The following is a 13,864-nucleotide window of genomic DNA, read 5'->3' as shown; positions in this document are numbered from 1 at the left end:
GTTACATTTTTGTAAATCCTGATGCTGTGATTTTTTTTTTTTGTTTTTTTGTTGATACAATCAAATGTTTACAAATTTACTCTGTTCTGGCTCTAATGTCCATTGAAAAATAAGAATCAAGTTATATTTTTCCATGTGGAGGCAGTGTGAATCGTCTTATTGGTTATAATGGCTGCATATTAGCTGTGAAGCTTACAGCAGAGCGGAGTGGAATAAAGTGGAGCTTGATGCAGTGAAAACTTGAGTTCAAAAGGGAAAATGTTCTATTTATCATCTCCCACTTATCTGTAATGGTTGCCGTTGGGCTGGTGCCCATCCCCAGAAGTCTATGGGTGAAAATCAGGCTATTCCTTGGACATGTCCCCCGTCTTTCACAGGGCGGCTATAATGTCTACTGTATGTACATTATATCCATTATTCAAACCTTTAAAGAAATGAAAACATTTAACATACCTGTGTAACTATAGGTCCCTGCTGGCTTACACTCAGGTAAGGCAGGTCAAGGCCTAGGTATGGAAACCTCAGAAATGTTTTGCTGAGCTCTGTAACAACACACAAGGACTTAACAAGGGGCTTATACAGTCATTCAACTGCACCTAAGCGTGCATGTTTTCATGCATAGTTTGTTGCTTTCAATGGCCACATTTTAGAGCCATGAGACATTTTGTCTAAAATAAGTTAATGGTTTATTTAATCTGCAATAATATTTGGCATCCTGAAGTATTGTCGGTGTTACCTGAGAATTGTCACATGTTATACTTGCTGCAATTTGTTCCATTTTCCCTCTTTATTTGCTTTGGGATTTCAGGTATTTGGAGCAAAGCAAAGTCAAGCTGACCAATATCAAAGTTACTCCGTTTGGCATTTGGCAAAACGTAAGCTTCTATTTATGTTGCTCATTCTGCTTATCTAAACTAGGAATTAAATGGGTTTCTTGGGACTTTTTTTTGACAGGTTGATGAAAACCTGAGGTTCATGATTCTGATGGATGGTGTCCATCCTGAAATGGACACCTGCATTATTGTTGAATACAAGGGTAAAAAGCAGTTAACATTACATAGTTGACAGTGAATTTTTAAAATGGGGAAAGTACATTTTTGTTTATTTTTTTTTTTTGATTGCAGGTCACATGATCCTGAACACGGTGGACTGCACCAGACCAAATGGTGGCAAACTACCAGAGAATGTGGATCTGATGATGAGTGACTTTGCTGGTGGTGCATCTGGATTCCCCATGACATTTCAAGGGGGGAAATATACTGGTGAACTTAACTACATTTTGTGGACAGCAATGCCAGTTTTTTGCAATTCAATGATAGTTTATGTCACTTATTGTAAAATATTGAGTTGGGATGACTACAGATAATTTAGAGCATTTTATAATCATAATATCTGCTTTTGTGTGTTTGGCCTGGTTAAAAAAATAAATGTTGTTGATTTAAAAGTTTGACCTTTCATAGAAAAAAAATCAGCTTTGAGAGAACAGTCTTGAACCTGCAAACCAACTGGTTTTAAGGTGTTATGGTTTTTTTTGTTTGTTTACTTAAAAAACCCACTGTTATCTTATTACAAATGTTTTTTTTATGCTTGTGTGTATGTTTCCTCATTCTCAGACTCTTGGAAGGCAGAGTTCATCAAAACTGAAAGGAAGAAATTATTGAACTACAAAACTACACTGGTCAAATCTCTGCAGCCAAGGATCTACTGTCCCTTTGCTGGATATTTTGTAGAAGCTCACCCATCTGACAAGTTGAGTTTACACACAGGGGTTGGTCAGAGTTTGTACAACAATAATGGTTGATTCATTAATTAGCTTTTTTGCATTTAATCCAGACGCAGGTTAATAGAAAACTGTATATTTTAACCAAAGGGTTAAATCAAACAACCTTCACATTCTATTGGCCTGAGGTCACAAAAGATGCAGCTTTATTTGCCATTTATCTTAGAAAGATAATCTACAACATGGATAACAGAAACAATGGGACCTAAACAGTAACCTATAAATGTTTGATAGTATACATGGATCTCTCAAAAGTTTTTTTCTTTTTTTTGTGTTAAGGTCCATTAGAGATACAAACACCAAAAACAAAGCAGAAGACCTCAATGCACTTATCAATAAGCTTGCACCAGAAATAAAAACGTGGACACCCAAGCCTGGCGCCGTGCTGGACCTTGGCCTTGCACTGAAAGACCCCACAAGCAGGTTGGCAATAAATCAAAGTTGTCTGTTTGTCTTTAAGTTAGGCAGAAGTTCTGATTGTTTAATTTGTAACCTGCATAGGCTGAGAAAAGTACACCTTGGCAGCAGAATCATAAAAAATGAACTTTCAGGTGACAGTAGTGGTGTATTATAAACTTTCTAAAAACCTTGTTCTTCTTCTTATCGTACTGGGAGGAGACATCAAATGGCACGGAATAGATTAGAAATCAAAAAGTCCAAGATATGCTACAAATGGTCGTAATATGCAAGGAAGACAGATCATAGTAGTGTTCATGTGAATTAATAATGATCAGATATTTATAACTCTAATCACTTAGTTTCAACTTCAAGCAAAAATACTGGATGGAATTTAAGTATGTTTGTGAGCAGATGTCCTGAAAGTGTAAAATGCACCTTTATTCATCCCTTTTTACTTAGGCGCACCTTCTATAGATAAAATATGTTGTATCCTATTGTCATCTATTTAGTAATGGGTGTCTATCGATTAATTTACTCTGCATATGAATCCAGCTGTATCAAACTGAAAAAATACAAGGAAACACAGCAGACAGTTTGGGAAGGAAGTTCGGCAAAGATTAGACGCAGGGTTGACTTATAAAGCAATATCCTCAGCCTTGAAGGTCTGTAGAGCTCTTTACAATCCTTCATTTAAAATCAGAAAGGGTATGGCTTGGCTCCAAGGCTACTAAGAAAAGTTTGTTAACCTAAACTGACAATGCAAGGAGAGGATACTGCAACAAGACCCTGGGATCTTCCGCTCAGGTTGGAGAAACTGCTGTTTGGAGAAACTGCCAGTCTTCAAAAAAAGGTGTCCTGGTTAAATAAAGTAGGAATGATAAGCTAATAATCAATAAATCTGACCTGGTTTAAAGTTTGCCACATGATCGCTAAAATCAACACAGCAAATTGATTAAAACAATGGAAGAATTATGCATCTATTTTTATACAGTCACACAAATAAATCCATCCCTTGTATCTTTTATCTGAGATCAGTTCTGAGGGTAAGAAAGCACAGAGGGGAAACTTAGACATCCATGTTATCAGGTCAGCCTTGGTGAAGGCTCTTTGTCATACATCTTCAAGGCAGATTCTAGCCGGCCTACAGATGTTGCTGATTTCAACCATGAGCGTGTTAAGATCTCGCCCTTTTGCGACACCAAAAAAAAAGCCCTCCACAGATCCACAACACATAAAGTGTGAACGACAAACTCACTCAGCAGTTATGCAAAATTAATATTTAAGTTCTGTATTCTACAGCCAGGACTAAAGCTACAGTGTACTTGTTTTTAACCAGCTTTTCTGGTGTAAGCTTTGCTCATTGTGCCTTTAGTGTGGAAACTGACCGAAAAAAATAATGCAACCTTTAATGGCATTTACTTAATCGTGTTTAGTTACTTTCACACAACTGTTTTGTTCTACCCTGCTACTATGAAATAATTGTGTTAAAGTAACTAAATATAATTTAAAAAAAAATTAAATGCCAAAAGCGGATGCATTATTTTTTTCAATGCATTCAGAAAGTTGAAAAAGCTGAAGTGCTGTTTAACTCACTAATCAAGACAAGTCAGAAGATCCCCCTTTTTGCAGCTGCAATGTGGCATCTACATCAAGGGCTTTTGAATTAACCTGCACCCCATGATACCACTTTCCCTAGAGGGTGAGAAAGTTCAGATCTTCTTCATGATGTTTAGAGGACATTCTTATCAATACCTGGTTGATGACACTGAACCTGAACTACTATTGGTTGCAAGCTACCCGGTTCGATCCCCACAGCCTCCACTATGGGTTCCTGAGCCAGACCCTTAACCCCACAATGCTACCTGGGTGCCACAGAATGGCAGATCACTGTGAAGGGCTAAGGCGTTTTTCATTAGACTAAAAATAAACCTTTAAATGGGTACTTCTGTCACAGTTTTGAAGTTTCACATTCTAAAATTATTTCTTGCTTCTGGTAAACGGATGAGGCAGTACATGATGACGGAAATTAGTCATTAACACCTAGCCTGAGAGACCATAATGGATAAAAAGTGTATTGGTATATTCAAACTATAAAATCTCAAGCCTCACTGCTGTCTTTGCTATGATCAATTACAGTGAGGCCATCATTGATCCTCCAGCAAATACCAAAATCTACAAGGACAGCTGGGAGTTTGACTTGTATGTGAATGAGCTGAACAGCGCTATCAGCAGTGAGATATTTAAACATCAGAGCTGGATCCAGTTTTATTATACATGGGCAGGATTTCAAAACTACAACCTGGTGGTTCGGGTAAATATGTTTGACCAGAGGAATCAGCTCTACTTTTCAACTCCTCGGCCTGAAACTCCCTGCTCTTCCTTTATGTTTTTGGGGTTTATTTTATGGCTGCTGCATTTCTTGTTTTTCTACTGTGTTTTTTGCTGTGGATGTCTGGGTGATGGTGTTAAGGACTCTGAAATCTTTGTTTGCCAAAACAAACCAAGTTTTTACAGCAAAATGTTCCCAAGACACAGTTTCTCAAAAAGTTCAGCTGCATGCTCACCACAGACCACAGAGGAAAAGACTAAAGCTCAAAATAGGCATACAGCACAGGAACCAACAACACTGCAAAGGTTTTATTTTCAGTAAAGAGATTCCCCAATTGAATCCAATTCAACATAGACCAGCCTTCTCTGGTAGTGAAAACCTTAAGACTCCTCCTGTGTGGTGAAACTATTTTCATGCATGTCAATCTCAGAGTGCCTCCATATGTATTCCTCCCCTTAGTTTTTTTAAAAGGCTTGTAATACCATTAAACCCATTCAGGTTTTTGACAGGGTTATTTATCTTCGGACCAGATAACATCCACACAGTAGTATGAGGCACAACACAACAACACTGATAACACATACTTTGCACCAGTTATATTAACTGGATGTTCTATAATGTTTACACAAGTGCAAGGTCATTTTCTCTCAATAGAAGCTACAAAACTCCAATAACTACACTGACTGCAGCTGGGTTGTTGATAAGCACAAGATTGTGCCAGATAATAATTAAAAAGAAGAAGCACATAGTTCAGTTACCACAGATAAAAATAAAATAGCTAATGTTAATAGTTCACTTTTCAAATAATGACCTAAGTTCCTCCTTCCTAAAGATAACTAGTTAAAGTTCATCTGTTAAAATTAAAATATGCTTAGACAGTAAAACCTCTATGTGAAGATTAAAATACCAGTTGCAATCTTGGTATACTATACATGCAGGGAAAACTTTATCTAGCCTGCATGAGCCAATTCACAAGGAACTAAAAACACATACAAATATATTTAGGTTCTTTTGAAAAAATCTAACATGAAAAAAAAATATCCATTGTAATTTGAACTAACTTAACTGTAGTTCCTAAGTTGCTACACTAAACTAAAGATTGCTTTATGTCATGTAAACTTAGGCTTACCCTGCTCAAAGTGTTAACACCAAACCCAAATGTTTTACATCATCAAAAGGAAGTCACCGGCAAATCAACAATAAAAAAGGATCCTAACATTATAGTTGTTCCAAAAAAAAAAAAGAACATGTAGCAGCCGAGCAATTAAGCTTAATTGGAGTTTACCCTTCTAAGTGTACAATACTGAACAAACAAATTTTAGCATCCTCAAAAAGTAAGGAGGAAGCAGCATTAGGTAAACAATTAAAGTCATTCACATTAATTTAGGCTTTCTTTTTCCTCCTGACTATATTTGTACTCTAAAAAATACTTATATACTACAGCAAATAGTTATAATAAACTAAAATAGCTTTTAAACTTCATTTGAGAAACTGGATTCCCTGTATGGAACAGATTGCCAGGTCCTTTAAAGTGCAATAGAAATGCAGCATTAAATGAAAGTAAACATACTATATCATGCTATTTATTCCAATTACTTTAAAACTAATCCATTCAGTTCAAGGCTTTGTATTTGTATAAAAATCGTATTTATATTAATAAATATATTAACATAATAATTAACATAATAAATTAACATAATAATATTAAATTATTAATAATATTTATTTATATTAATATTTGTATACTAATTTGTATAGCACAGTTCAGTACATGGAAATTTCAGAGTGCTTTACATAAATTACTGTAGATAACACATTAGACTAAAGGAAAAAAGGTGAATAAAAAGGAAAATTTGTAATTCACAAAACTATTGGACCCCAGAAAAGGATAATAAAGGAAAGTTAAAAAGAATTATAATTCAATGAAAATATAAATATATTTTATAAACATAACTTATTGAATGCATTCATGCTCGCCACTGGATAGGAACCCATGAATGGGTTTAATCGAAATTGAGAATGACGGTATGGGTCTAGTTTGTAGAGATGCACCTACATAAGGCCTCTTCAGCAATGTTTTTCAAGGAAATCGCACCACAATGAATACTTTACTAGAAATACAGAAATATTCTCTGACAAAAAATAAAAAAACTGTAATTATTCTTATAAGGTAAGCCTCAAAAGGTATTTCCTTGCCAGTACCTATTAACAACTTACACCCACCTGCTTCTAACGCTGAAGGAAATCTTCATTGATACCAGTGTGGTTCTGCAGTGCTGTCATACAGCACAAGTCATAGTAATATATTTCCTTGAGAAAACTGTGGCACAATGGGAGAGTAATTCAGACTGAAACTCTTTGGTTTGATCATAGCTTATTCTTACAATATAATGATAGTAAATTGGGGAAGGCTCTTGACCTGAACTTTGCCCACTGAATGGATCTGGGCCAAACTGGATGGATAAAAAAAAGCTATCAATACCTAACCATACAGTACAATGGTCAATTCATGAGGCTGTGAAGTTTTAGATGAAAGCTGAAGGTCAAACATAACTTCCATAAGTTGAAAAACAGATTTCCTGTAAAATATGACAACCTATCAAACAAACTTTACTTGGAGCATAGGAGTCTCTGCTGAACCCTGGTAGATGTAAGTCTAAATGTATTCAACTGTAGACTTGGATAAACATTTTTGCTGTCTTCTAATCTACACTTCTTTATTCTTCTTACTCAAACCTTACTTTTGATCCCTTTAATTTTCAAACTAAGAATAAATATAACTGGTATTTGAATTATTCTCACTGCTGTTTTCCATGTAGATGATTGAAACAGATGAGAGCTTTAAGCCACTGAACAACGGCTATGACTACCTGGTGGACTTTCTGGATTTGACATTTCCTTCCACAAGGCCTGACAGAGAGCACTCCTACATTGAGGTAAGAACAAGTTTCAGAACTCAGAGCAAAGTTAAAAGTTTGGGTAAAAAAAGAGGAATAAAGTAGCAGCCATTCAAAATGGCCCTGCCAAGGGGCAGCCCACATCCCTCCAAATCCCAGCGAAAACCCCTCTAACATCCAGCCACTTAAGTGACCCTCTCCTGCATATTGTTTTTTTTTACCTCTGACTCCACCCTTTTACTGAATTACAGGGTCTGACCAGTGGATGATGCTTCTCTTTAGATCTTAATCTCCATAAATCATGACAGAAAGAATATTTTAGTACAAATATTGTTGTTTAGAAATGAATTAAACCGGACCAGCCAAGGATTAGCCCAGGGCCCAACAAGGAAAGTGGAGAAAATTTTGAATGGCTGTATTCACTTTTCAAGTGGAATTCTGTAAAAACATCACAATACAATATTCTATCAAGAATGTATCAAATATCTCATGAGTTTTTTGGTGTCAAGCTTCTTAGAATACCAAGCTAAGAATTCCTCTTAGCCATTCTTGACTGTTTCTAGGTGTCTGTTTTGGTCATTATCCTTTTAAAGAACCATGACCTGTGACCAACTTTTCTGACACTGGGCAGCACATTTCTATTTAGAATCTATTGATATTCTTGCAATTTCATTGAACCCTGCTGAGTTTAAAGGTGCACAAAACAGCCTTTATGTTTAACAGTAGGGAAAGTTTGTCTTTGAACATATAGCTGATGTGTCTTACCAAAAGTAAAATTTTTGCCTCACCAGTCCTTTAGACATTCTCCCAGAAGCTTTGTGGCTTATTAACATGTAGTTTGGTAAATTGCAGTCTGGCTTTTTATGATTTGATTCAAAAAATGTCCTCCTTGGTTGTCTCTCCCATTAAGTGTCGAGGCTCAGACAAATGGACCCAGAATTCAGGCAGACAGAACAGGTTAGTTCATAGCAAAAATCTTTAATTGAAAGCTCTGGATTATGCGACTCGTCAGCTGGGACCCGGTTTGCTGGCTTCTCTGGTTATAAGTTCACTCTGGTTATAAGTTCAGGAGTGGGAGCCAGTCACATGATTTCTCCACAGCATGCTCCGGGTGCTGCCCAGAGAGTTCCAGGAGCAGAGCAGAGCAGCCAATAGATGAGAACAAGAGGGTCCACAGGCAGAATCCAGAGCAAGCAACAAAGCTGGGTCCAGACCAGAAGATAAGATAGATGACAGGTACCAAGGGGATAATCCAAGCCAGGATCAGGGGACAGATCCCAGGTCGCTAACAGGCAGAATACAAACAGCAGTACGAAACAGGAGATGGGCAGAAACATACAGAAAGAGGAGCAGACCAAATCTCAGGAATCCAGGGGCAAAAACAGGTCAGGATCAGGCGAACTTGGGGGACCCAAGAAGAGGCAATGAGGAGCGCCTGTTGAGGGGCCTTGGAGGTGAGGAGCGCCTGCTGAAGGGCCTTGGAGGTGAGGAGTTGCCGATGATGGGCCTTGGGGACACACTATCACCAAACTCTAAATCATGGACCAGTTCTTCAGCGTGCTCAGGGGTCTCTGGAAAGCACAGAGCAGGCCCCTGGATGGCACAGAGTGGGCTGAGGGGCCTCTGTGGCCTCATGTGGAGAGGAAACACTAAAGAGGTCTTATATTGAAGAGGAAGAACTAAGGACGAACTAAGCTTGGAGAGAGGACACACGAGAGGTCTAACCTTAAAGGGAGGAAGCTAGGGGTCTTGGGTGGTGGAAAAAGGCAAGGAGGAATATGGCTAACAGCAGGCTGACCAGAGGAGCTCTGAATTATTTGGATCTGCTCCACAAGGAAGTTGATTTGTTTTTAAAAACGATAACATGAACCTGCCGCGTCGTGCATCCAGTTGATTGATATCCTCCTTTAATAAAGCCTGGTGCTCCTCCTCTTTCTCCATTTATTTCTCCTGAGCGCCCAAAACTGAGACAGAGTCTACTGGGTCCATTTCTGGCTGTTTGTACTGTCACAGTTGGGGAGGTTTGACAGGACCCAAATGCAGAGACAAAAAGCTGAAGTGGTTTCTTGATTATTTAATTAACTAAAAAGTTCAACAGAAGCCAAAAGCCAAAACATGAATCCAGTAGATTCTCAAAAACTGAGAACTACTGTCCTTCTAATGCTAAAATGGGGCAAACAAATGATGACAAACCAGCAAAGACTGACTGAACAGGAGGAGAGTAAATGGGAGAGAGAAATAAAGACCAGGGTAATTAGCAGTTTGGTAGCAGGTGTGAACAGAAACAAGAAGGGAGCTTGGGAAAAGGAGCCTGACACAAGAGGGCAAACAAAAAATATCTAAGAACTACAATACATTAAAAAATAGCTAGAACACAAAAATGGAAATTAGACCAATGAAAACTCAGAGATAAAACTTAAACAGAACCAAAACCATGACAGTTTTGGTCAGGTCAATGCAGCACATCCTCAGGAAACCCTCCAAATGACAAAGGCTTACTTTAACACCTGAATACTTAATCAAAAGCAGACCCATAAAGATACAGATCCAGTGCAGGTGAATAAAAGCCGATGGGAGATTTCTCAAAGAACAAAGATTTCTGCTCCCTCTTACCACTAAAATCAGTGAAATCAAGGCTTTTAATGTGGTAATTTCAGGGTGAACAGAAATCTAAATACCTGATTCTAAGATCAATCAGTATGTTTATAACAATAGAATTCCCCCATGGTTCTCCAAACTGATATTGCTCTGAATTGTGTTTCGTGCAAGTAATATATAAATAACTACATCTCTAAAGTTCTGCCAAAAAAGCAGGGATGTCAGGAAAACTTACTGGATCAGTGGTTTCAAAGATGTTTCATGTTGAGTGGGTCAGCTAGTTGTTTTTTTTATGTGACTTCCAGGGGGGAAAAAAAGTTTCACTGTGTTTTATTTTCAGATTAAAAACAGAATTGGTGTGATGAGGTACGTGGTGCTACATGGATGTCTCTGGGATGACCTCTACATTGGCTTTCAGAACCGCATCAGCAGAGATCCTGATGTTTACCACCACAAGTATGACCAAAAAAAACTCTCAATGTATAATGTGTATACATTTCAAATCTAACTTTGAAGGATCTCTAGAATTCTCTTAAACAAAGCAATTCTCTCCTTTGGTCTTCAGGTTTTGGAACCACTTCCAGACCCAGTTACCGCTTCGCTGTCCAGACTGGGGCGCGTTTCTGCAGCAGGCCCCCCCGATTCAGGAAACAGTTGCATCTGCATATGAAGGCTTAATGAACTATTGCTCTGTTTTATAGATCTGGAAATAGGGGAACATGAAGATAAAGTTGAAGAGGTTCTGGTTTAAATTATTGTATTAAATTCTACGAAGTACAGGATGAATTACAATTTTAAAATTATGAATCCACTGCACTAAATGAAAGAAATTTATTTAACTACATTGGTGGGAGCTGTTATTCAGGGAAAGAAAACTGTTAAGTCTGAAGGTAGTTGAATGTATTTTTAATGTTTACAAGGGGTTAAACTGTTTATGGAAGTTATCTTGAGTATCTACTCTGGTGTTTTTTTTTCTTCTATTTTCTTGTACTGTTTATGCATAGTTTCTTATCCAAATGAGGGTAATGCATTAAATCAGTTATAGAGCAAGGTCACACATGATGACTACTGCCATTTAAAGAGAGCAAGTGCAAGAGAACAAGTGTTTGTGAACTTGGCATGATTGACAATTTGAAATTGCTTTACAAGAATGAAACTGTAAAATAGAGTGAAAATACAAGCAGAATAAAAGCAAGTAACGATAAAAACTATTAAAGCAGTTAGTAAAACATAAAACAGTTAGACCACAAACTTAAACTAATGATGTCGCAGTTAACACATTGGTGTTGGTGCATGAATTGTGAGTTATTCTAGATGCCTGGACTTTAGTATTTTAATCCTGGAAATGTTCTTCAGGTGATAAAATGTGCCTCTGAAGAGTAAGGACTGAGTCTAGCCAACGCTTTGATTGGTTCATAGTCACCCGGTGACAATGTGCTGTAAAGCTGTGCGTCATCAGTATAGTTATGATAGCTGATCTGTTGTTTGCTATGATATTAGCTAAAATGAGAGTGTAGATATTGAATAGGAGGGAAGTTCTGCATGGGATTTTTTCCGGTCTCTGATTTAAAATTCCCTACTGACACAATAAAAAAGGAAAATGTTTAATGTTGGTGAATAAATACCTGGTTGATCTGCATCCCACTCTGCATCAAGTCTCCTTCTTAATCCAGCCGCTAAGGGCCATCTCTGACAAACATTAATGACATTTTATAGAAATTACCTTTTACAATTTTGTTTTTGTTTCTTCTGTAAGTCTAGGGTGCAATAACCATTGTGCATTTGTGCATATAAAAACATGGCTATTTCCGATTAGTTTGGAAATGTTATGATAATTATGATTTTTTAAACAAATTTTGGCATTGTTCTTGTAAATCTGCCTAAGTACCATGGAAATAAATCACCTTTTTTCTGTATAAAAAGTGTTTAAACTAGGGACAGGAGTGAACTTGTCATGATCGGTTTAAGGAATCTGACCGACATGCAGAGAAACCACTCAGAGAACACGGGGAAAAGTTTAACGAGTTTTTTTGATGTAACATATACAGGAGTAGGATCTGGAACTCAGTGGACTGGTGAACCAGAACTGAAAAGTCTGATGGGGAGATCACAGAGATCAGTTCAGGGACTGTAGGAAATTTGACTGCGGCTTGAATAATGCAGGAGAGGGACTCACGTTTGAGGCGGCTCTTGTTAATCCTTCAATCCAGTCTGTGTGGGGGTAATCCAGAGAAGGGGGGGAACTAGTTGGAGAGCGGACAGGTAGACATTCTTTGGACCCAGAGGAGTAATGGTGCGGACTGTCACTTGGATTTCCGATGGGAACTTGAACGGATCATGTGGAGGTTTTCCCCTGCTCAGTGTATTCTCAGTAATTCCTTCCAAGGGAAGAAGGTCCAGGCATTCAGTTTTCACAGGTAGGCTTCCTGTTGAAGAGCAAAGACAAAAAAAAATTCTTATGAACCTCTTAATTGCAAACATGAATAGCTCCGAGGGGAGCAGTTGGAAAAGGGATGGTAACCGGGGTGTGAGGAGTCCCTGATGGTGCTCCGGGCTCACCTAAGCAGTGCGTGGAGTAAATCTCTTTCAGGGAAGAGAGACGGCAGCGAGTCAGGCGCATTGCCAATGATCCTGGCCTCCTCTCTGCTATTGTGCAGCTAGAGAACCACAGAGAAATCCCGCAGCTCAGCAAGAACTCCACAGAACAGCATTAGAAGGACAGCAACAGCTGTGACCTCAGGTTGTTCCCCCTGACAGTCCTCAGGAAGTACAGCCTCTGTTGCACCTTCTTCAGGATCGCTGTATTAATGGTCCACATCAGATTCTTACTTATGGTAGTCAAAATAAGTCACTACTCTGGTTCACTAGTTACCTTTCAGACCGGTATCAAACTGCCAACTACAATGGGACAGAATCTCCTCTCCTTCCTCTTCAGTGCGGTTTACCACAAGGTTCCATCTTGGGTCCCCTGTTATTTTTAATATATGTTAATGACCTCCCCAATGTTTCAGATAAACTTTCTAAAATCTTATTTGCAGATGATACAAGTGTGTTTTATTCCCATAAAAACCCTGAAATTTTAATAAAGGTAGTTAATGAAGAACTTGACAAGTTATCCTCTTGGTTCAAGTCCAACAAATTGTCACTTAAAATAAAAAAAACAAGTTATATATTTTTTTGATTATAAGTTTGATACATTTAAATCTCCAATGAAAATTCAAATTTATAATACTTCTATTAATAATGTTAGATTTGCTCGTTTCCTCTGTGTTATTCTAGATGATTCTTTATTCTGGAAACCTCACTTTAGTGCCATAAGTACAAAAATAGCCAAAGTGGTCGGTATACTAGGAAAAACTCGGCACTTGATTAACAAAAAAGTTACTAAATGATATTTGAAATTGTTTTATACAAAGATTGTTGTTTTTTTTGTTTGTTTTTTTTACACAATATCATATAGATGTCTGAAATGGTGAAATATATTTGTTTTTATGGAGACTGCCACTCATTAAGCCCCTTGAGGGTTAATGTTACTTAGTTGAGGGCAGTTGTCCATCACATTTTCTTTTTCAGTGAAACATTATTCTGTTTTTATGTTTTTGTTGTGAAAATAAAAATAAATAAATAAGAAATAAATAAATGTGGATGCTTAGGAACCTGTGGTCCAGCACCACTTCCAGTCTGAGGCTATTGATAGTAATGGGTTGTGTTTACACCTCCCAAAGTCAACCTTGAGCTCCTTTGAGTTAGGTGTTCAGACTCAGGTTGTTGTCCATGCACCTTGTGGACAGAAGATGAGTGTTGGGATCTGGAGATCTGCCACCAGTCTCCAGCAGAGAGCGCTGTGGGTCTCCTGAGCTG

The 13,864-nt window shown here is 37.9% G+C and overlaps 1 protein-coding gene across 1 annotated transcript in view; it reads left to right on the top strand.

The window, feature by feature from the left end:
- Window positions 1-11,793, top strand: part of LOC107099834 (cytidine monophosphate-N-acetylneuraminic acid hydroxylase-like) — a 16,721-nt gene extending 4,928 nt beyond the window's left edge. The window contains exons 5-13 of the mRNA XM_015398111.1: window positions 809-875; window positions 955-1,036; window positions 1,125-1,262; window positions 1,614-1,749; window positions 2,060-2,203; window positions 4,316-4,490; window positions 7,328-7,444; window positions 10,344-10,459; window positions 10,569-11,793. Coding sequence (XP_015253597.1) covers window positions 809-875; window positions 955-1,036; window positions 1,125-1,262; window positions 1,614-1,749; window positions 2,060-2,203; window positions 4,316-4,490; window positions 7,328-7,444; window positions 10,344-10,459; window positions 10,569-10,704 — 1,111 coding nt within the window. The 3' untranslated portion in view covers window positions 10,705-11,793. The remainder of the gene's footprint in view (window positions 1-808; window positions 876-954; window positions 1,037-1,124; window positions 1,263-1,613; window positions 1,750-2,059; window positions 2,204-4,315; window positions 4,491-7,327; window positions 7,445-10,343; window positions 10,460-10,568) is intronic.
- Window positions 11,794-13,864: the final 2,071 nt, after the last annotated feature.

Source organism: Cyprinodon variegatus, unplaced genomic scaffold, assembly GCF_000732505.1.
Source record: "Cyprinodon variegatus isolate N-32 unplaced genomic scaffold, C_variegatus-1.0 Scaffold28, whole genome shotgun sequence".
Lineage (NCBI taxonomy): Eukaryota > Metazoa > Chordata > Actinopteri > Cyprinodontiformes > Cyprinodontidae > Cyprinodon > Cyprinodon variegatus.
This window is presented reverse-complemented; position numbering and strand designations above follow the sequence as displayed.